This window comes from Cervus canadensis, chromosome 10 (assembly GCF_019320065.1).
Source record: "Cervus canadensis isolate Bull #8, Minnesota chromosome 10, ASM1932006v1, whole genome shotgun sequence".
Taxonomy (NCBI): Eukaryota; Metazoa; Chordata; class Mammalia; order Artiodactyla; family Cervidae; genus Cervus; species Cervus canadensis.
The window spans coordinates 50697175-50720570 of record NC_057395.1 but is presented as its reverse complement, the minus strand read 5'-3'; the positions used below and the strand labels follow the sequence as shown (position 1 = coordinate 50720570).

The following is a 23396-nucleotide window of genomic DNA, read 5'->3' as shown; positions in this document are numbered from 1 at the left end:
GTAAACCCAAAAACCCACTGGGAAACTCAGCAAGCTGCTTTGAGAACAACAATGTAATTGGGAAGATTTTGCATATTCTAGTATGCAAAATCTAGATGAGTTCAAGGGATCTGTAGTAGGATCTGAAGAGGCTGAAGCGGATTCTGACTTATTAACTCTCAAAATAAACTAGTCAAAGACTCTTTGTAGGAGAAAGCCCCAAACTGAGGAAATGCTGCTGGAAATAAAATTCACATCAAACAGGACAGAGACAGCCTAGAAAAAGTTCAAAAACATCCAGATATCAGTCTGGGAAGGGAACAGAGGCAGGAGATCTCAGCAAGTACGGTGCAGGATAGTTGGACAGTACACTACAACAGAAGAGGAGCTAGTGAGCTAAGAAATTAAGAAAAACTAGCTAAATAAAACTCCTCCTCTAAGAGTTCAGGAAAAAGTAATTTTACTTAAAGTTCAGCAACAGAAAAATATCAAGGTCAAATCTCATGGAAAGTTATTACAGAAAAGAAGAGAATAAGTAGGCTAATACCCCTTCAAACATGTAAGCATAATAGAAAAATATATTCACAAAACTGATAAATATTATAACTTAGTATTCCAAAATAAGCTAAAATACAAGAAAAGTTTAAAAGACATTAAAGAACAATATAACCAGAACTAGAACATTTCAGAAAAGAGATGATAGAAATTAGGAAAGAATTTTAAAATAATTTCAGAATTAAAGACAAACTTAGAAGGAACACACAGAATAAACACAGCAGATAACTCTTTTAGAAATAGAATATGAAAAAAAAAAGAAATAGAATATGAAAAAGGAAATTTTTTAAAATCACAAATAAATGAAGGTTGTTTTGCCCTGTTCTTTGTATGGTAAGTATAGTTAAAAGCCCTGAAATTATATATAAAACAACATACAAAACAAACATAAGGAAACTCTGAAGAAGGCAGTCTTACCCAAGAACCAAAGAATGACATAATGGTAAGTTCTGAGAATTTTACTTTTGTTTCGTATTTTCTCAGACTTGATGTTGAAAAAATCAGCAGTCTGGAAATGTTAATAGGTACAAGCTGAAAAAACCCAAGAAAACCCTGTTTTCTCTAGCATGAGGACCAGGAAAGGGGCAGGTTAGCAAGACAGAAAACTTTTAGATAATAACCATTCTACCCTATCCAAACACCACAGAAAGAACTATGGCCTCACCCACATCCCTGCCTGGAAAGTGTAAGTGTAGAGTCTAAATTTCCACTTAATGCTAGGAGATAGTGAGGTGCTCCAATCACCCCCCTCCATCCTACCAAGGTAGGGTTAAAGAAGGCCAGTTAGAGAGCTGGGACTTTCTGCACTAGGCATTAATGAGGTCTCTCTGACTCCTGTGACATCAGTGGAGTCACTGTGGGGATTTCTACCCTGGCCTGGCAGCAACAGCAAGAATGAGTGGACCTTCTGTCTCTCCCCTGGGGTGGTGTCAGAGGAGGCCTGCTCTAACAGAAGATTTAAATAAGATCCAAAGTCTTAATGTCATCATGCCTCAAATGTTCAGATTTCAGTTGAAAGTCATTTGACACGCTAAGAGCCAGGAAAATCTCAACTTGAATGAAAAAAGACAATCAAGAGACACTAATACCGAGGTGACACATATATTAGACTTATCTGACAAAGATTTTAAAGCAGCCATTATAAAAAATGCTTCAGCAGTTCTCTCAGCAATAGAAAGGAGAGGACAGAGGAATCAGTGAACTTGAAGGTAGAACAGTAGAAATTCCTTAATCTGAACAACACAGAGAAAATAGAACATTTAAAAAAAATGAACAGAATTGCAGAGACCTGTGGATTGTAACAAAATATCTTAACATTTCTGTCACCAGAGGAGCCCTGGAAGGAGAGGAGGAACTGGGTGTGTCTAAAAAAGTATTTGAAGAAGTAGCAGTTGCACAAGTTTGGCAAAAGATAAGAATGTACAGATGGAGAAGGAAATGGCAACCCACTCCAATATTCTTGCCTGAAACACTCCTTGGACAGAGGAGCCTGGCGGGCTACAGTCCATGGGGTCGCAAAGAGTCGGCCATGACTGAGCGACTAAGCACATGAATGTACAGATTCAAGAGACTGGGTAAATGCCAATAATCCCTGACTCCTATAGGAGTTTACGCTTCATTAATTCTTTCACATTCCCTCTCTCATTCTCCTGCTCAGCTGTCATATTATCTTTTCATTCTTTAGATCTCTACCACATTTTCTCCTATTTTCCTTCTGAGCTAGTGGCCTTGTTTCCCCTTTCAGCTTTGAAAGATAAAGATTACCTTACTGGTTTATATTGTTCAGTTGTCCCTCTCCCCTTTTGGTCATCCTCAGCTTTATCTCTTCTTGTGATATCTATGAATACATTCCATGCTATTTTTTTAATGATTACTGTTTGTTGTTGTTTAGTCACTAAGTCATGTTTGACTCTTTGCAACCTTGTGGACTCTAGCATGCAAGGTTCCTCTGTCCTCCACTATCTCCCGGAGTTTACTCAAATTCATGTCCATTGAGTCAATGATGCTATCTAACCATCTCATCCTCTGCTGCCCCCTTCTCCGTTTGCCTTCAGTCTTTCCCAGCTTCAGGATCTTTTCGAGTGAGTCAGATCTTTGCATCAGATGGCCAAAGTATTGGAGCTTCAACTTCAGTATCAGTCCTTCCAATGAATATCCATAGTTGATTTCCTTACGGAAGGAGGTTTGTAACATTGTACAGGAGGCAGTGACCAAAATCGCACCAAAGAAAAAGAAATGCAAGAAGGCAAAGTGGTTGTCTGAGGAGGCTTTACAGATAGCTGAGAAAAGAAGAGAAGTGAAAGACAAGGGAGAATGGGAAATATACACCCAACTGAATGTAGAGTTCCAGAGAATACCAAGGAGAGATAAGAAGGCCTTCTTAAATGAACAATGCAAAGAATAGAGGAAAACAATAGAATGGAAAAGACCAGAGTTCTCTTTAAGAAAATTGGAGATATCAAGGGAACATTTCATGCAAGGATGGGCACAATAAAGGACAGAAATGGTATGGACCTAACAGAAGCAGAAGTGATTAAGAAGAGGTGGCAAGAATACACAGAACTGTATAAGAAAGGTCTTAATGAGCTGGATAATCATGATGGTGTGGTCACTCACCTAGAGCTGGACATCTTAGAGTATGAAGTCAAGGGGGCCTTAGGAAGCATTATTTAAAAAAAAAAAAAAATCTAGTGGAGGTGATGGAATTCCAGTTTAGCTATTTAAAATCCTAAAAGATGATGCTGTTAAAGTGCTGCACTCAATTTGTTAGCAAATTTGGAAAATTCAGCAGTGACCATAGGACTGGAAAAAGGTCAGTTTTCATTCTAATCCCAAAGAAGGGCAATGCCAAAGAATGTTCGAACTATCATACAATTATGTTCATTTCACATGCTTGCAAGGTTAGGCTCAAAATCCTTCAAGCTAGGCATCAGCAATGTGTGAACGAAGAACTTCAGATGAACTAGGTGAGTTTCAGAAAGGCAGGGGAACCAGAGATCAAATTGCTAACATTTGTTGGATCATAGAGAAAGCAAGGGAATTCCAGAAAAAATTTAAGGAATTTCTACTGTTCTACCTTCAACTTCTTCTACTTCATTAACTATGCTAACACCTTTGACTGTGAATCACAACTAATTGTGAAAAATTTTTAGAAAGAGATGAGCGTTCCCGACCGCCTTACCTGTCGCCTGAGAAACCTGTATGTGGGTCAAGAAGCAACAGTTAGAACCATACGTGGAACAACTGACTGGTTCAAAATTGGGAAAGGAGTATGACAAGGCTGTATATTGTCACCCTGTTTATTTAACTTCTGTGCAGAGTACATCATGTGAAATCCTGGGCTGGAGAATCACAAGCTGGAATCAAGATTACCAGAAGAAATATCAACAACCTTAGATATGCAGATGATACCACTCTAGTGGCAGAAGGTAAAGAGAAACTGAAGAGCCTCTTGATGAGGGTGAAAGAGGAGAGTGAAAAAATTTGCTTGAAACTCAACATTAAAAAAAAATAAGATCATGGCATTTGTTCCCATCAATCCATGGCAAATAGAAGAGGGGAAAAGTGGAAGCAGTGATAGATACTATATTTGGGGTTCCAAAATCACTGCAGATGGTGATTGTAGCCATGACATTAAAAGACACTTGCTCCTTGGAAGGAAGGATACGACAAACCTCTGTGTTAAAAAGCAGAGACATCATTTGCTGACAAAGGTCCATAGAGTCAAAGCTGTGGTTTCTTCCGGTAGTCATGTATGGATGTGAAAGTTGGACCGTAAAGAAGACTGAATGGCAAAAAATTGATGCTTTCGAATTGTGGTGCTAGAGAAGACTCTTGAGAGTTCCTTGGACTGCAAGGAGATCAAACCAGTCAATCTGAAAGGAGATCAACCCTGAATATTCATTGGAAGGACTGTTGCTGAAGCTTCAATCCTTTGGCCACCTAATGCAAAGAGCTGACTCATTGGAAAAGACTCTGATGCTGGGAAAGATTGAAGGCAAGAGGAGAAAAGGGCAGCAGAAGATGAGATGTTTAGATAGCTTCATCGACTCAGTGGACATGAGTTTGAGCAAACTCCGGGAGACAGTGAAGGACAGAGAAATTTGCAGTCCATGGGGGGTCACAAAGATTCAGACACGACTTAGCAGCTGAACCACAACAGCAGCATCTTTGCTCATTTTTCTGTCTTCTCTTTCTTTCCAGTGGACAGTTTCTGTTTTGGCCATGATGAAAATGTTCGGCGTGTGCTCTGTCATGTCTCACTGTTACATCACTATCCACATGTTTTTGAACACTTGAAATGTGGTTAGTGTGACTAAGGAATGGATTTAAAATTTTCATGTCTTAGTTCTCATCTTACTTGATCTTTCACCAATATTTAATATGACTAGTCTCCCTCTTTTAAACAGTTTCTTCACTTTGCTTTCAGGACTGTACATTTCCTTGATGGTTTTTTTTTTCCCCAACTGTTCATTCCTTCTCGACCTCCTTAGCTGGTTCCTCTTCAGCTGACTAACTTCTGAATGATGATGTGTATCAGGGCTCAGCCCTCTTGGTCCTCTTTGGTGAGTGTGTGTATTTATTCTCTCAGTGATCTCATGTTATATCTTGGCCTTTATGCTGGTGACTTTCAAGTTTATATCTGCGTCCTAGATTTGTCTCCTGTTCCCATATCTCTACCCCTTTATTTGACCTCTCAGTCTTTGACTATCCAACAGGCATCTTAAATGCCATGCGTCCCAAAGTGATCTTTCCTCCAAGCCTTTTCTTGCCCCAGAAGTCCCTATCTTAGTAAATGACCACTCTATCCTATTTGCTTAAGCCCCCAAATTTTGTAGTTATCCTTGACTTCTTGTTTTTTCATATTCCATATCAGTATATGTTTAGTTATCTCTTGCTGTATAAATTGCCATAAACTTAGAAGATTAAAACAACACACATCGTTACCTCATAGTGTCTGCTGGTTAGGGGTCTAGGCATGGCTTAACTGCAGTCAGGGTGTTCCCTGGCCTGTGTTCTAACTTAGGAGTTCAACTGGGGAGGAATCCACTTCTAAGCTCTTTCAAGTTGGCAGAATCCATTTCCTGGTGGTTGTAGGACTAAGGACTCTGACTTCTTCCTGTTTGTCAACTGGAGGTCACCTCATAGTTCTTGGAGGCTGCCCAGATTTCCTTATCACTAGGGTTTTCCCAGTAGTAAAATGAAGTAAGCAGCCTGGTAAGGCTGTTTACCAGTCCACAAGGAGAGTCTTTTGACTGAGGCTGCTAGCAGGATAGAGGTCATGAAGATGACATCTCATCATCTCTGCCATATTCTGTTGGTTAGAAGCAAATCATGGATCCTGCTCAAATGAACACGAGGATCATGAGGCCCACCCTAGTGTCTGTCTGCCACAGTATGTCAGCAGGTCTTGTTAGTCCTACCCTTAAAATCTATCCCTAATCCAACCACTTCTTCTAGTGCTGCCACTTACGGTTGCTGTTCCCTCTATCTAGACTGCTCCTGCCATTGTACCTCAGGGCTAGTTTCTTTTGCCCCTTACATACCTTATCAGTTAACTGTGCCATAATGAGATCCTCCCTGATAAGCCAGTTCAGACAGGTGCTCCTTGTTTTCTTTCAAATTTCTCATTTCCTTTAGAGCAGTGTTCATAATTTTTAATACTTTAATTCTACCAATATGCCCATTGTTGTACTTGCTCGTTTTCTGCCTTTTCTACTATGTATTCTCCGAGTTTAGAGACCTTGTTTTTTATTCACTCAATTTGGCTTAGTGCATAGAATGTGCTCAAATAATTATTTATCAAGTGAACAAGAGACCAAGTGAATTATCTGTTTCCTTCACAAATATTTGTTCTTAGAAATATTTTTGTCAGCTGTTACTTTTATTTGACTGGTATACCTCATGAGCCACATTTATTTTTTAATTTTAATTTATTTATTATTTTGAGGATATTAAATAGTTTATTGCTTACAGATTATAATGGGTGATTATAATTTGTAAGAAGTACAAGCTTCATCCCCATCTATAGCTTTATCTGGTACCATAATTCAACTTAGATGTATTACATAGGATATACCAACAGTTATGTTAATAACCAAAAACCTCCATGACTTAACTTGGGTGACTTTTTAACAGTGAATTCCAGGTCACAGCACAGTAACTGTCAGTTCAGCTACACCAAGGTTTCTGAAGACAATGGCTTCTCCACCCAAGCAGTTTGTGAGTAAATTTCAAATGGAACCTAGCATCACCCTGAAATAATTCTAGCTTCATATCATTGGGGTTGTTTACCAGAATGGCTTCAGAGTAGACTAACTTTGCACAGCACATTTTTAATAAAAAAGACACATTTATTCAGCATTATGATCAAACTATTACTTTTAGCAATCAACAGCATGGGTGCAAAAAAAAAAAAAAAACAACCCCACTACATGAAAACCCTTTGTTGGAATGCTTTATGCTTTCCATAGAACAGAAATTGAAATAACCTGTTACACAGTTAGTCACAAATACAGACCTCGAGTTTTTCACCCATAAACATGAGTGTTGTCTAAAACATATCTTCTTTGTAGCAGCTGGGCCCTGCCACCACTGTACTTGACCAAGTTCACAAATCTGTTATAACCTATAGCTTCCCTGTCACTTCTCTGGCTCTCTTTTTCTGCTAAGCTTTGTTTCCTGGCAGTAATTAAAACCTTCTGCAACCTTCTACCACTGCCATAGCTATTGCTGCTGTTGGAACCACCATATCGCCTTAGTTTCATGGTTTGGCTAAGTATTGGCCTCCACCAACATAGGGGCCAGAGCTTCTACCTCCAGTTTCCTCCTTTCATGGGTCCAAAACTTGAAGATTGATTATTGTAATTGTCAAAATCATTACAGCCTCCACTACCTCCAAAATTGCTTCCATCATTACCAAATCCATTATAACTATCCCCACATCCATCATATCTACCACCACCATGAGTTGCCACCAAAGCCATCCTGACCACTGAAGTTTTCTCCACAACCAGAGTTGTCATTCACGTTACCAAAGTTTCCAGAACCACTTTGACCTCTTTGGTTTGATTAAGCACTAGCCATCTCTTGCTTAGGTAGGGCTTTCCTTACTTCACAGTTATGGCCATTCACTGTGTGGTATTTCTGAACAGCAGTCTTGTCTATGGAGTCATGGTCATAATAGGTGACAAAAGCAAAAGCCTCTTTTTTGCCACTGCCTCAGTCAGTCATGACCTACGTTTTCCCCTACTGTTCAAGATAATCTCTTAGATAATGTTCTTCAGTGTCTTCATTAATGCCACCAGCAAAAATATTTTTCATAGTTAAATGGGCACCAGGACTTTGAAAATCTTCTCTTGAGTAAGATGTGGAACCAAAGTTCCCTCTCTGGTTACACATCTCTTCTATCCACTTTGTGGCCTTGCATTCATGGCTGCATCCACCTCCTTCACAATGACATACGTGATGAACATGCAGCCTCTGAAGCACTTGGTGTTTGGATCCCCCATTACCACACAGTCTGTGAGCATTCCCTGTTGCCTAGAATGACTCCTCAGACTCACATCTGTTTTTTTTTCCCAAAACTCAAACCTGTGATGAAGATATTCCATAGTTTTCCAGCTCTTTGGGAGACTCTTGACTTAGACATGACAGCAGCGGAGGAGGGGGACTTTAATGAAGCCTACTTGGCATTGTCCATGGGCAGAAAGGAGTAATCTAACGAATATATCTCCACACTTATTCTTCAGATTTTTAACGTGTTTTCTACTTGTAGTTGATCAAAACGTGATTTTATAGCTTTATGTATTTTGTATAAATACTAATATAGTTTCAAATAAATTTTTACTGACTCATGAAAAGTAAATATAGTGACATGTTTTAGAAGAAATATTTCTGGAACTTTAGATCATAAATTTGATCATCATTGATACTCTTAGATAAGTATATTCCAGGAATTACCCTCACTCTGTTTTCTCTACGACCCTGTTAACCCAAAACTTTGTTACATTAAAAAACAGTTCCTATTTCATGTCACCCAAGGGTCCTCTTGCAAAACAAATGGCCTTGGTCCTCTTGCAAAACAAATGGCCTTGGTCTTCTGGTTTAAGATTTCCAATTGAAACTTCATCACTGAATTTCCTTTCCTTGAGCAAAATGTGTTTGTTGTTATTGCTGCTTTTTAAGTAAAAAAAATAAAATAAAATAAAATAAAAATTGAGCAACTTGATAAGGAGTATCACCTGATCCGATAAACTTAAAACAGGCATATTGGAACAGTAAGACCGACTCCTTCTTTACCCACAGAAACCATATGGGTGAAATTCTGAGAGTTCACACTAATAGCCCCAAATCTAGAAAGAAGTAGACTGATTGGGTATCACTGTGGGTTTTTTTTTTTAAACCTTTTAACCAAATAGTAGAAGAAGTAGTTGATGACAAGGATCAGGTAAAGAGTGGGGAAATTGATCAAGTGGCTGACCCTACCCAGAAGTAAAGTTTCTGTGTAATTTGGATATCCCAAAATTTGATCTCTGACGAAGGACACTTAAACAAAATCTCAGAGGTAAGTAGACTTTGGATATATTATTCTAATACTGAACATTCTACCCACATCTGAGCCCCAACATTTCTTGACTTCAGAGAAGGGGATAGAACATAAAATGCCAACTCTCACACTAAAACTAGGATGGAAAGATTAACTTGTTTTAGATACAGTAGAAAAAGGAAAATTCACACATACTTCGGGAATGTAATATCTGGAGAGCAATCTAACCACAGCAAGATGAAAGAAATGATATTGTAGCGCATGCAGATATCTATGGTGAAAAAAGTAAAAAAGGAAAGAATACAGCATATAAAACTGACAAGAACTGATCATAGAGGAAAAGTAAACTTGAAAGCAGAAGATTTCTTCCAGTTGCTTTGTGCTATGAATCAAAATAATGAGAATCTGAATTCAGAAAACAAGCTGAAAGACAAGAAGATGATAATAACAAAATGAGATGAAATGAGAGGTTACACATGTAAAGAAATACAAATAAATTATGTACAGCAAAACCTAGAATGAAAATTGAACTGCTGACACCTCAATACACATGATCCAGTGAATACAGATAAAGTTAATTAGAGGAAAGCAAAGATACATGGGAGACAGAACATCCAATATAATATAGATAATTGCTGTGACTGAAGAAAAGAACCTAACAGAACAGGTGGATTGAAATAGCACAAGATGTTTCAGGAAGAATTTTATAATTGTTCAGTGGTAAGACCTAATATGATCAAGTTATTGGGTGGGAAACCTCAGGTAGTTCTTTGCCTCCTTCTGGCTGAGATCATGTTCAATCTCCACAGAGCGTATCCTGTGGTCTTTGGATGGCTAGAAACTGTGATTGGAATACCAGGCCACTGGGAGGGGCAGAGTATGTGCCCTGTGGCAGGATGAGCATTGTGTTACCAGCCATCAGGGAGGAGTGTGTGAGAGAAATGGCTCTACCTTTATAGAAGACACCTATTTCTGAATTCCTGAGGTTTGTCTTTGCTTAACTGCATGTCCAGGTCTTAGAACTAGTTATTGAATATTCCTTTATCTTGGACTCCGCTCCCATAAGAAGGAGCATTTATTTAGTACATGGTGTTTCTTACATTTTATTGCATCAGCATTGTTCTTGTCTTACGTTTGCTTCTCTGTGTTGTAAAAAAAAGAGTGAAAACTTGTTACGTGTCTTTTGGCAGTTCATCTAAACCAGATTATGGGGACCTGCCAGCACCTTAGTGTCTCTGACCAGCTCTTGGGCTGACATGTTGACTGAGGAAAAGTAACATGCATTAAGATACAGATTGAGCACCTTCCATGTCACTTGAAAGAGACTTGGATTGGGTCATGTGGAGACTTGTTTCTGTGCTCTCACCATTTCCTTCTGTTTTTGTGCTCCTCTGTTTCAAACTTGAACATAAGATATATATGTGTTTTTCAGAAGTCATGCTAGTTCTTCTCAGGAAACGCTTTGTAGATTGCCATAAAAGTTGCAGTAGTATGCAGTCCATTTTGTTAAAAACATTTACCCAGATGCATTTAAATTATTTATACCATAAGTGAAGTATGGTATTGTGTCTTTAAAAAAGAAAATAAGGGGGAAAAAAACAGAGAAATGCATTGATTGATTGATTGATTGAGAAAGGGAGGGAGGGAGGAAAGAAAGGAGCGGGTGAGAGAATGAGAATGATTAAGACTTCATAGACTTCCAAGCAGAAAAACAAACCACTCAAGAGTGGAAAAAAATCAGACGGGCCGCAGACCTCCACTGGCAACATTCAGTACCAGCAGCATTCAGGGGAGCAGCATCAGCAAGGTGTGTGGGGAAGAAAGGATGGCCCATGAGTATTATACACATTCACCTCTCAAGCTAGCAAGCAGGTATTCTTCAACATGAAAGAATTTAGGGGAAGGTGCACATAGGGGCTTCACTTGGAAAAGCCATTTGACAGTGAAATCTAGCCAATTAATAAAGACTCAAGAAGGAGAAGTTGTGGTAAGAGGAATGTGAGAAGATTGATTCAGCTAAAATGTAGATCCAGTACTATATAACTCTGAAATTATAGAATGGAATGTGCATGATTTGAACCTGGACAATGTAAATGTAACACAAATTGGGAGAAGAAATGGGAGGAAATATAGGTGCTACTGTTTTCAACTTTCAAAGCAGGAAGTTAGTGGAGTCTGTCCAAAATTAAATTATGTATAATTTTAAAATTAAATTGAATTTACTTTCTAAATAATTTTTCATTATTTTTTAAAATTTGGAATATTACATAAAATAATAGCTGGTACTGATTTAAGTGTTATTTGTATTTAATGAATGTCACCATTTTATGTTTGCTTCAAATCATGTATAAAATATTTTAAGATAAAGGGAAGGGTTTAGAGAAAAATAATGAATGCTAATACATTTACCATTCAGGTTAGAAAATAAAACATTGCTAATATAGTTAAGACCCCTGCCTGCCCCACGAAAATCCGAGAGACAATCAGTATCCTGAGAGTGTGGTGTCATTTGTTCACATACGTGTCTTTAGATTTTGAATATGGGCTTCCCAGGTGGTGCAGTGGTAAAGAATCTGCCTGCCAATGCAGGAGACACAAGAGACTTAGGTTTGATCCCAGGGTCAGGAAGATCCCCTGGAATAGGAAATGGCAAGCCACTCCAGTATTCTTGCTTGGAAAATTCTATGGACAGAGGAGCCTGGTGGGCTACAGTCCATGGGGTCCCAAAGAATCGAACACAACTGAGCACATAACACACAAGCGACTTTTGATATATATGAACATATTTATCGTTAATAAAGTCTCTGCATTTAGTTTTTATAGAAACAGTATTCTCCAGTTTGCTTTTTTAGCTTAACATTGTTTCAAGATTTATATTAATAATAGATTGCTTGAGCATTTTTATTTTTTGCTCTTTTATGTAGATGTACTATAATTGATTAATCCATTTACTATTGATGGATACTTATTTCCCTTTTTGCTATTGTGATAAAACGTATCTTATTGACATACAGTAATGTTTTTCATAGTTTAAAAAATTGTATTCAGGAAAACTTATAGAAAGTAAACATTTAAAATATAAAAATAGCATTGGTTCCACTTTGGTTTCTTTTTTCTATTATGTAGATTTAAAGTTAATACTTTATTAAAATTGTCACCTATATTATGATCCCCTTTGTATAAATGTATATTATCCATCTATTCTTCTATATGTATCCATAAAAAATATCTGGAAGAAAGTTTACTTAATACTATTCATTTCTGGGTGACAGAATATGTGGTCATTTTGTATTTTAAAGGTATTTAAATGTATTCATACTATAATTGAAATGGCATAATGATATTCTAGTTTTCTTGAAAATATTACTTTCTAAAGTAAATGGGAGGGAATGAATTGAAAGAGTAGCATTGAAACATATACATTACCATATTTAAAAAAGATTGCTGGTAGGAAGTTGCTATATAGCACAGGGACCTCAACCCAGTGCTATGTGACTACCTAGAAGGGTAGGATGGGCTGGTGAGTGGGAGGGATGTTCAAGAGGGAGGGGACGTACATATACTTGTGGCTGATTCATGTTGTTATATGGCAGAAACCAATACAACATTGTAAAGCGATTATCCACCAATAAAAAATTTTTTTAAAATATAAATTAGGCAAAGAAAAGGAAAGGCTCGGAATTTTTTTAAAGCTAGTTGTCAGTATGTGTCTTTATTTATTTATTTATTTATTCCAGTATGTGTCTTTACTTTTATATGGGGCTTCCCTGATAGCTCCTGCCTGCAATGCAGGAGGCCTAGGTTCAATCCCTGGGTTGGGAAGATCCTTTGGAGAAGGGAAAGGCTACCCACTCCAGTATTCTGGCCTTGAGAATTCCATGGACTGTATAGTCCATGGGATCTCAAAGAGTTGGACAACACTGAGTTGGACTTTCACTTATTTTTATATGGTTAAATGAAAGAAAAGTTATAGTAATGGAAGTCCCTTGACTATAATGCAACCTGCAAGTGATCTAGTTTATAGAAGTTTTCAGGAAACACTAGAAAATTCAGTTGGTTTTCTTTTTCGTTCCCAGACAGTGTAGCCCCGTTGCCCCTTCCTGAATTCTCAAATGCCTAATAGGCCCAGATACTAGGTTTGTTTGCTCAGGTACCTCCCCACATCCATCATAGATTTAACGAACATCTCCAAAGTGGATTAGGTTACAAATAAAGACTCCAAGATGTTCTGTTTCCTTGTTTGGGTGAAAATATGATCTGTTTGTTTTGTAGGTATGACCTTGCTTCTAGGGAGTGGCTTGCACTGAACCCTTCTGTGAACAGTGTGGTTGTTAGATATGGCCATTCTTTAGCATTATACCAGGTAAAATGTCTCTACTCTACTAAGCTAGAAACTCAACTCTTCCATAGTTACTTTTATCATATTATGGGATTGATAGCTATTTAATGTTGGAGTTTTTTCCTAATCTTTTTTATTGTGGTATGGTAAACTATGCATAACAAAATTTATGATCTTAGCCATTTTTAAGTACACAATTCAGTAATAGTAACTTCACTCATAATGTTGGAGTCATCATCACCATCCATCTTTGTAATTCTTTTGATCTTATGAAATTGCAGTTCCATGCTCATTTAACAGTAATTCCCCATTCCCTCCTACCTCTTACCCCTGGTAACCCCCGTTATACTTTCTCTGATTTTGACTTCATTCTTGGTTTTAATTAGGGGAAAACTTTAATATTTGAGGGGTATATAATTGGTTAAGTTAAAGTTGAATCTAACCTGAGAGATTTAAATGGATTCATAGTCAAACTGGGATATTATGAGTATGGTACTAAATGATTAATAATTAACTTAGTGTAGATTAACTTTTACATTCATTAGCAGGTTTAGCCAAGAATTACAATGTAACTGAATAGTCATTTTCATTTCCCTGTTGTGTAGTTTATTTCAGCTTTATTTTTCCAAATCATATTATAGTGTAAAAAATCTTATATGAGGAAATCCAAGAAAAGTGGCCAAGTATTAGGGATAAAAGTTATGATTTATTTTGTTCTTTCTCCATCCTTTTCCTAATAATTCACTGAAAGGTGCTTTTCACTAACACTTTTTAAGCTAAGAATAATACTGAGGTTTTGAACTGTTCACTTTTCTGTGTGTAGAATGGATCCTTTTGATATTTTTTAGAATTTTGTTTACATTTTTTCCCCCAGGATAAAATTTACATGTATGGAGGAAAAATTGATTCAACGGGGAATGTGACCAATGAGTTGAGAGTGTTTCATATTCATAATGAATCATGGGTGTTGTTGTCCCCCAAAGCAAAGGAACAGTATGCAGTGGTTGGGCACTCGGCGCACATTGTCACGTTGAAAACTGGCCGAGTGGTCATGCTGGTTATCTTTGGTCACTGCCCTCTCTATGGATATATAAGCAGTGTGCAGGAATATGACTTGGGTAGGTATATTTTTTTCAGTGAATATTTTTTGAATGTCAAATTTAAAGTAGTATGTATTTGTTACTGTCAATTTGGCAGGGAGCCAAAGATGGCACTTAATGCTAACAGATTGAAGTTTGGCCACCTGGATTTGTATTAAGTTTTAGGTGGCCTTCCTTTAAAAATGATTAGAGAAAAGTTATGTGTATCAAGTTTCCTGAAATCTCTTTTGTCTTAAGCTAATTGGTAATTTTAAGTATTTGAGAGGAGGATCCTGCAACATTTGCCTGAACTGTTTGCTCTTTCCAGGTAAGAACACGTGGAGTATATTACACACCCAGGGTGCCCTTGTCCAAGGTGGCTACGGCCATAGCAGTGTCTATGATGATAGGACCAAGGCTCTGTATATTCACGGAGGCTACAAGGCTTTCAGTGCCAATAAGTACCGGCTTGCAGATGATCTCTACAGATACGATGTGGACACCCAGATGTGGTGGGTGCTTTTTCTTGAGCTTTCACTTTAGGATGTGAATTATGTCAGTTGCTGGGAAAATTGTACGCCAGTTTTGTTTTCAAGCCTTTCTGATACTTCTCTTCATCACTGTAAACAGAGAAATTGTGAAACAAGCAGAAAGTGATAAGTAGTAGTATCTAGAAGTTGTGAAATAAGCAGTAGGTGATAAAGCAGTAGTATCTATAATTTTGTAGTAAGTTGATTAGAACCTTGTGTTTTGTTTTTTGTTTTTACTGTTTTTCCATTTCCATTCACTCAGTACCACTGTAAAATCTTAGTTCTTCAGAGTCCTAAGGAATAAACTGTTCTATATAGCTGAGTTTATGCACACTGTTGTAATTAAGTTTGCTTTTTAGCCTTTTCTTGATGACCAAGATATTATCATTGGGGTCAGTTATTGGCATCATTTCATGAAATCATCAAACAGAGATGGCTTCAGTACCCAAAAGTATAGAGCTCTCCTCATTCTACTCTCTTTTGGTCTGTATAAAGTATGCTAATCTTAATAAATATATGGCAAATTTGAGTTATGAAATAATTATAAAGCAATAGTTTCTCTGCTTTTTGTATTTCCTTACATATCTGAGACTGAACTATGGATACATTGTATATTATCTGTCATTAAAATTGTTATTTCTAGTGACTGTGGAATACTCCATCATGTGGGTATACTGAGACTTCACAGTTGAAAGTTTTGGTTTCTAGCCCTTGTCTTATTCATAAAGATTGTGTGTAAGCTTCCATCTATATTTCACATGATTTCTACTCAGAAACTAGAATTACAGAGTGATAGGGTATGAATATCTTTAAGACTCAACATAGTTTATTAAAATTCTCCTACATCTTTTGATTTTACATGTTTATTGTTGAGAAAATTACTTATATACAGAGAAAAATGTAAAAGTATTTGCACATTTGGATCTGAAGTTAAGAAAATGGTTATGTTTGTATTAGCAAATAGATGCTAAACATTCTAAAGAACTAACCTTGTATTTATTATTTTTAAATAAACTCAAAAGGACCATTCTTAAGGACAGCCGATTTTTCCGTTACTTGCACACAGCTGTGATAGTGAGTGGAACCATGCTGGTATTTGGAGGAAACACACACAATGACACATCCATGAGCCATGGGGCCAAATGCTTCTCTTCAGATTTCATGGCTTATGACATTGGTAAGTTTCCCAAAGCCATTTTAGCTTCAAGAATCTTTTTTGTCCATAACCAGCATTTAAAAAGAAACAGAAAATATCTGTAGTTAAAAGTGGTCAAACTGTTTGAAAGAGGTCCAGACGGAGTTTTTTATGTTAATTTGACTGATCGTAATTACTTCTTTATCAGATTCTTTTCAAGTCCCTCCTTTGATGGGTTGGGGTGATTGGGCTCTCCTGTGTTATAATTAAAAGCCTTATATAGTGTATTATGTAATTGTGACCACCAGCATTGTGTTAAGTTGGTTTAAGTCTAGCTTTATTAATTCCCTTGAAACTGTTTTCACACATGCTTGATGTAATAACTTGGACAGGCATGTTTTAAATATTTGGTGTGGTAATTGTATTGACCAGAAGAGGGCAATGTTGGTTCATGCAAAACAAATATTAGAAATTCTTTTGTGTAAATATCATCAGATGTTCTTTTTTAACAGACATTTAAGTGCAAGCCACTGAGCTTGTACATTGAGGATTGTAAAGGGAATAAGTTGCAGTCCTTGGCCTCATGGTGGGGAAAGCAGAGAATGGAGCAGACAATATCACTGCAATTTAGGGTGTTATGTGCCTGAGAAGAACATATGAGAGCACCTGTGAACACCCCTTAACTCTTAGGGATGAGGGTTGCAGTCAGGGAAAGTCGTCTTTAATTGGGGTATAATTGTTTTACAATGCTGTGTTAGTTTCTGCTGTACCACAGTGTGAGTCAGCTAGATGTATACTTGTATCCCCTCCCTCTTGGGCCTCCCTGGCCCCCTCACCCCACCCCTCTAGGTCATCACAGAGCCCTGGGCTGAGCTCTCTGTGCTACACGGCAGCTTTCCACTAGCTGTCTGGTTTATGCATGGTAGGGAAAGCCTTCTTGAGAAGGGCCTTGCAAGCTGGGTCCTAAGAACACTGGGAAGTCAGCTGGACCAGGTTAGGTAGGACTTCTCAGTCAAAGGAACCCCATGTGTAGAGACACAGAGGTGTTAAGAGACTATGCTACATAACTTGGGGCCTCTGAATAGTTAGTACTGGCTGTATCCTAGCAGCTCATCAGGGAAGAGTGGCTTTAAGCAGAATTAGAAGCAAGCAGCTGTGTGGTCAGAACTTGAGGGACTTGTTATGCTGAGGTGTTTATGCTTTTTGAAGAATCTTAAAGAAGAGGTAATAGAGTTGTATTTGTGTCTGAGGGAGATCTCTTTGTGGCATTACGATGAGTAGTTGGGGAGGGGTAAGATGTGTAACAAGGCTTTTGATAAAAGTCCTTAGGAGGGTTTGAGCCAAGGCTGTGGAAGTAACCGTGAGGATAAAGAGACGAATGGGTTTGAGAATTACTAGGAACCTGTGTTTTGAAAGCAGTGACAGCATCTTTATCTGATATCTGGTGTAGGCCACAGTAGATGGGTTTTTTTTTTTCCCTCAAGGGTGGAACTAGAAGGACAGCGTCTGGGAGTAAGTGAGTAAATTGAATTTGAGGGCGTGTTTAACTGGAGATGACTATGGGACAGAGAGGTACAGAAATCACTGGGGAAAATGTAGGAGGGGCTGAACTTTGTATAGGGAGCATGTGTCATCAGGAACAAACAAAGAACCAAGGGATAGATCCATAAAGAAGCCTGAAAGAGAATGGAGACTGCAAAAGCATGTTGGAGAAGTAGAGGAAAATGAGGCAAGACTGGGGACCTGTGAGGGAGCAGTTACCAGTGGCTACAGAGGGATGAAGTAAAATAAGGACTGAAGAGTCTTTCAGATTTCGCAACCAAGAGGTCATTTATTACCTTCTAGACACGGAGGAAAGATCCAGATTATAGAAAGCTGAGAAGTAATGCATGTTGAGATGAATACAGTCAGTGTTGACCATTTTCACTTAAAAACAGACAAACAGAAAAACCCTTGTCTGTGAAGGCAAGAAAAGGGGTAAGTTGAGTGCCTCCTTGGGCATATTTAAATGCTGTGGTAAAAGTCAAGCGGGACAAGAGGAAGGGCTCCCACCACACTGGTTTTAGGGAAGGAAGCAGGAGGCTGTGGGAGTTGATGGCCTCTGTTCTACATGTGAGGAACACCACAGAGTTTAGGCTGGGTAGGAGAAGTGAAAGCTTTTGTGGTCAAGGCTGAATAATTGTCTAGATTGAGTGTGAGTGTAAAAGTCTCCGTGTCTGGGAGTAGGAGACAGTGAGTCAGAGGTTGGTATGGTTCAGCAGCACTAGTTGGTATTGAGGTCCAGAAGAGAAGTTGCTAGCTTGGATCAGAACAAAGGAAAATAAGTAGATCTAGGGGATCTAGGAAAGGACCTTTTAGAAATTAGATAAAGTTGGTTATTATTATTATTGTAGTTTTAATTTTCTACTTGTATTTTCCTTTTCTAGTTACTGAGTTTGGGCAAAGCAACATAGAGTGGAAAATCATTATGGAATTAAATGCTTTACTTACGTAAGCTTTGAAAAATGTAAAATTTGATTAAGTTAGAAAACACTGTAGTGGGTAATATTGATGGGCAACAGAGTGAGTGATAAGGATGTCATGGAAGTTGGGTGTGTTCACTAATTAGATTTATTTATTGGATTTTGGTTGTGCTGAGTCTTCATTGCATTCATTAATTAGAATTGCTCTAGAGTCCTACCTTTTTTTCATGCCCTGCTGATCTGTTGCTGCTGAGTTTTAACTCAGAAATAATGGTGTGACTAAGAAAAACTGAGAGCTGTGTTTGTGTTTATTATAGTCTTCTTTCCCAAAGAAATTGCCAGTCTCAACTGATTATGAATAATGGTCCCTTCTGAAGTGTGTTTTTCTTGCTCCTAGATTGTGACCGATGGTCAGTGCTTCCCAGACCTGATCTCCACCATGATGTCAACAGATTTGGCCACTCAGCGGTCTTATACAACAGGTAATTGAAGAAGTGCTTGCTCCTTTTCTCTTATGTTTGAAATGAAGTAAAATGTGAAGTGATATTGAACTTACATATTATTTGCTGGATTACTTTACCCCATTTGTTTTTCACAGAATTATGTTAGGTATGGATTTCCTGATTTATATTTAAAATATTTGATGTGGATTTGAATTACTTCTAATGCCATGTTTGTTGATGTGGTTTTAGAAGTAAGCTATCTTTGGTGTTGTCTGAGTGCATAGGATAACAAAAGTTGTATGCAGTTACTGTCTTATACCCTTTGCCATTTGCTATCATTTGTGGTGCTTAGGTTGTTGCATTTCTTGTCTTTTGTCTGAGTGGTGAAGAAAGATTTTTAAAAAGAGGGCACTTCAAAAAAAACTTAGTTATGGGAACAGAGATGGAAGATTCTGGTGCTTCATATAGATCAAGTCTGTGGCGGTTCATACAATTCAAGTCTTTGTATTATCTGAAGTCTGTTTCATTGCATCATTTGGAAGTGTCTGGCCCAAACTCACAGAGCTCTTCATAAATCTGCCCCTGGAAAAGCATCTGTCTTATAAATGAGCTCCAAAGTGGCTATGTGACTTAAACCTTATTTTTATTTGTTAAAATACTCTAATCATGTTAATTTTCTCATTTTTGTTTCTATTTTGATTACTGTTGTTTGCTTCATCTTTTAAAATTCTTGGCCTTATCAGTCCTGAAACTACTTAAATGCTATAGAGGCTATGTATATTATGTTAGGATTCCCTTCGTTTTCAAATTTTCTTTTGTCATAATGCAAGTTAGATGAGGCAATTGACTTTGGATGAGGGAAGATAAGAAAGCAACCTATGACCTGAAACTATCACAACATTGTTAATTTGCTATACCCCAATACAAAATGTTTTGCTGTTAAAATAATAAAAATTTAAAAACATTTAAAAAAAGCAACCTATCTTGGAGATGTGAAGGAAGAGTAAAACTTAGACTCTGGAAAAAGGGACATCTTTCACAAAGTAAACACTTAGTTGAAACTTAGCAATAAATATGGTTTTACAGTAGAAACATTTGTTAAGTATAGATTAAAGTGGAGGGATTTTTTATTATAATTTGAGATGTTATGTTAAATTGTAATATGTATTGCCTCAGTAAGGAAAACCCTTAAAGTTTTCTAGTAAATGCCTGTTGATGCTTTTCATCTGAAAAGCAGTGGGTCCATTTTGTTATCATCTTACCTATGGGTGCCTGGCCTCAGCTCTTTTCATCTTTATTTAATGTTTTCCTAGCATAGGACTTGGCACGTAATAGAAATTTGCTAAATGGCAGCTACTAGTACCATAATGATAATTAGCAAATAAGTGGATTTGCTATCAAAATATTTGGAAGTTTTATATGAACTCAGAGAAGTTGACAAGTTACCATAGATGTAGTTTAACCATGAATCAAAATTGGAAATGGCTTGCCTGAGTTATAATGTGTTTATTTTTTTATAATCCCAGTGGAATTTTTGAGCCTGAATGTTTCTGTGTGTATGCACAGGGTTGGAGGGGGCAGGGCATGACAAGGGAGTCATGTAGGAAAAAAAATCCATGGCTATTTTAATATTTTTTCAACACTTTTCTTACTGTAGTGTGGTTGATTCACAGTGTTGTGTTAATTTCCGCTGTAATGGTTAGTTTAATTTTGTGAAGTAAATTACCTAAGGAGAAACTTGGATTCACATGATATTCACATGTTTTGAAGGATGGTTCCCTTAATTGAGCCTCAGCATGGGGCCAGCTGTGCTTCACTTAGTTGTTGGGCTTGTGGTTTTTGAGGGAGGCAGGAAGAAGCGTGGGCTGGGGGTATTGAGACTGCTGCAGATGCAGCTGTTCTTTCCAGCTCATTGCTCCAAGCTTCTCTGAAGGACTCTGCCTACCCTCACATGGCAGATGTGACCAGAGGATTCAGGATTGCTGAGAATACCTGCTGTACTGGGAGGCAGATGGTGCTTATTGGGTTCAAGCAATAAATTGACTAGTTGAATCCAGACTACATAATATGATACCAAGTAAGCCGATATGAAGTTAAAAATTAAACCTGGTGTTCGTTTTTGGTTACTGAAATATGTCAGTTTTCAGATACAGTAAAAATGCAGCCACAGAATCTTTATGCTTTAGTCAGTCCTCTGTTGATTTGGGGAAAATTGAGACACAGTGAGAATGAATTGCTTGATGCCTCATTGTGGGTTAGTACTAAACTTCCTGGCAGATTATAGCCTGTCAGAGTTGGAAGAGAAATCATCTGTTCCACTGATTAGAATACAGCTTGCATTAAATTTCTATATGCACTCATCTCTTTCTTATTGGTCTGTGTTTTCATTACACAGTTTTGATTAAAGAGCCTTTATCTATGCTAGCAGTCAGAAAGAGTAGATAGGTTATTGTAACTGTTCTGAGTAGTCACAGGCCATTGAGAAAGGTTGGAATTTGGGAGGTAAGGTATAAGAGTGATTTTTGAGATCTTGAAAGTTAACTTTTTACAGAACTTTTGATACGTGAGGTTTGTCTAAAGATTTTTAAAAGTATATCATGCATTTGTTTATGTAGGTTTCCAGTAAACTCGTTTTCTCTTTTTTTTTTTTCTTTTAGAACCATGTATGTATTTGGTGGTTTTAATAGTCTCCTCCTCAGTGACATCCTAGTATTCACCTCGGAACAGTGTGAAGCACACCAGAGTGAAGCTGCTTGTCTCGCAGCAGGACCTGGTGTCCGGTGTGTGTGGGACACAGGGTCATCGCAGTGTGTCTCCTGGGAGCTAGCACCTGAAGCACAAGAAAAGATAAAGTCAGAATGTTTTTCTAAAAGAAGTATGTTTTTTTTTTCTCTTCTTGAAATGTAGTTAATTTGAAATCTCATTTTATCACAATTGTGAAGTCACTTATCCTCCGTGAACTTTCAGTGTTCATTTTATTATCCAAAATTATTCCAGTAATAACATAGGCAAATGCTTTACGGATGTTTGAAAATTGGTTTGTAAACATTTGTATAGTGGATGGGAACATGCCATGTCTGCTGTTTGCTAATGATGAAGAAAACACATTTTTAACATTGCATAGACTTTGTATACCTACTCCAGAGGAAAAGGAAAGTGAAGTCACTCAGTCGTGTCGAACTCTTTGCAGCTCCATGGACTGTAGCCTGCCAGGCTCCTCCATCCATGGGATTTTCCGGGCAAGAATACTGGAGTGGGTTGTCATTTCCTTCTCCACGGGATCTTCCCAACCCAGGGATCGAACCTGGCTCTTCCAAATTGCAGGCAAACTCTTTACTATCTCAGCCACCGGGGAATCCCCTTTTTTATCAGTTTCAGAACCTAGATGTTTATTTCTGCACTATCCCCATATGTTAGCTACTAGCTACCTATGATTATCAAACACTTGGAATGAGGCTGGTATGGCTGAAGAAATGAATTTTTATATTTTAAATAAATTTAAAAACTACACGTGGAGACTTCCCTGGTGATCCAGTGGTTAAGACTCTGCTGTTCTGCAGCAGGGGACATGGGTTACATCTCTGATTTGGGAACTAAGATTCTGCATGCTGGGCAGCCAAAAAGAAATAAAAAATAAAAACAACACGTGGTTAGTGGCTACCATATTGAATTATGTAGTTCTGACATTAAGGAAAAGATTAAGAGGACCAATCCAGAAATGCTATGTTGAAGTAGATTGTTCTAATAGATAGAAGTAGAGTTACTGTCTTTGCAAAGTATTCTTTTCTAACCTCTCTAGTTGAGCACAGCAGTGATAGCAAGGCAGGCAGTTGCTGAAGATGAACAGTGATCCCTGCTTCTAGAACCACCCCTTGTATTGTCCAAGTTTTCTTCACTTTACCTGCTCAGCTTCTTATTACCCTTTTTTTCTGACATACAGCACAGGGCAATATAGTGAAGTCATATGTGAGAAAGTCTTTTAAAAGTAAGAAAAATGTCTCTGCAAATTACTTTTTCACTTCAGTTTATTTAAAGTATGTTGGCTGAGTTTCTTAACTATTAGGGTTACCATGGCCTAGTAGTTACCATGTGAGTTATGATGGGCAGAGGCAGCTTTCAACTCTCCTGGAATGTTCCAGATTAAACTGAACATAAATCCTCAGTAAGAACGTCCAGTCAACTTTGCAGGTTCATTGGTGGTCTGGTGAGTGCTAGAGAACCAAGATGATCAGAACTTTTTAGGGCTAGTCACTGTCTCCTAAAAGGGATAAAAGCAGTGAGGTAGTTATTTTTTAACCATAAGTTAAAAAGTTCAAATTAAATGTG

General features: G+C 37.8%; 1 protein-coding gene across 3 annotated transcripts in view; it reads left to right on the top strand.

Moving 5' to 3' along the window:
• ATRN (attractin) overlaps positions 1–23396 on the top strand; it is a 186310-nt gene that overhangs the window by 73920 nt on the left and 88994 nt on the right. For all 3 annotated transcript variants that reach the window (XM_043480411.1, XM_043480409.1, XM_043480410.1), the window contains exons 7-12: positions 13355–13445; positions 14296–14539; positions 14829–15012; positions 16053–16207; positions 19025–19109; positions 21728–21945. In XM_043480411.1, coding sequence (XP_043336346.1) covers positions 13355–13445; positions 14296–14539; positions 14829–15012; positions 16053–16207; positions 19025–19109; positions 21728–21945 — 977 coding nt within the window. The remainder of the gene's footprint in view (positions 1–13354; positions 13446–14295; positions 14540–14828; positions 15013–16052; positions 16208–19024; positions 19110–21727; positions 21946–23396) is intronic.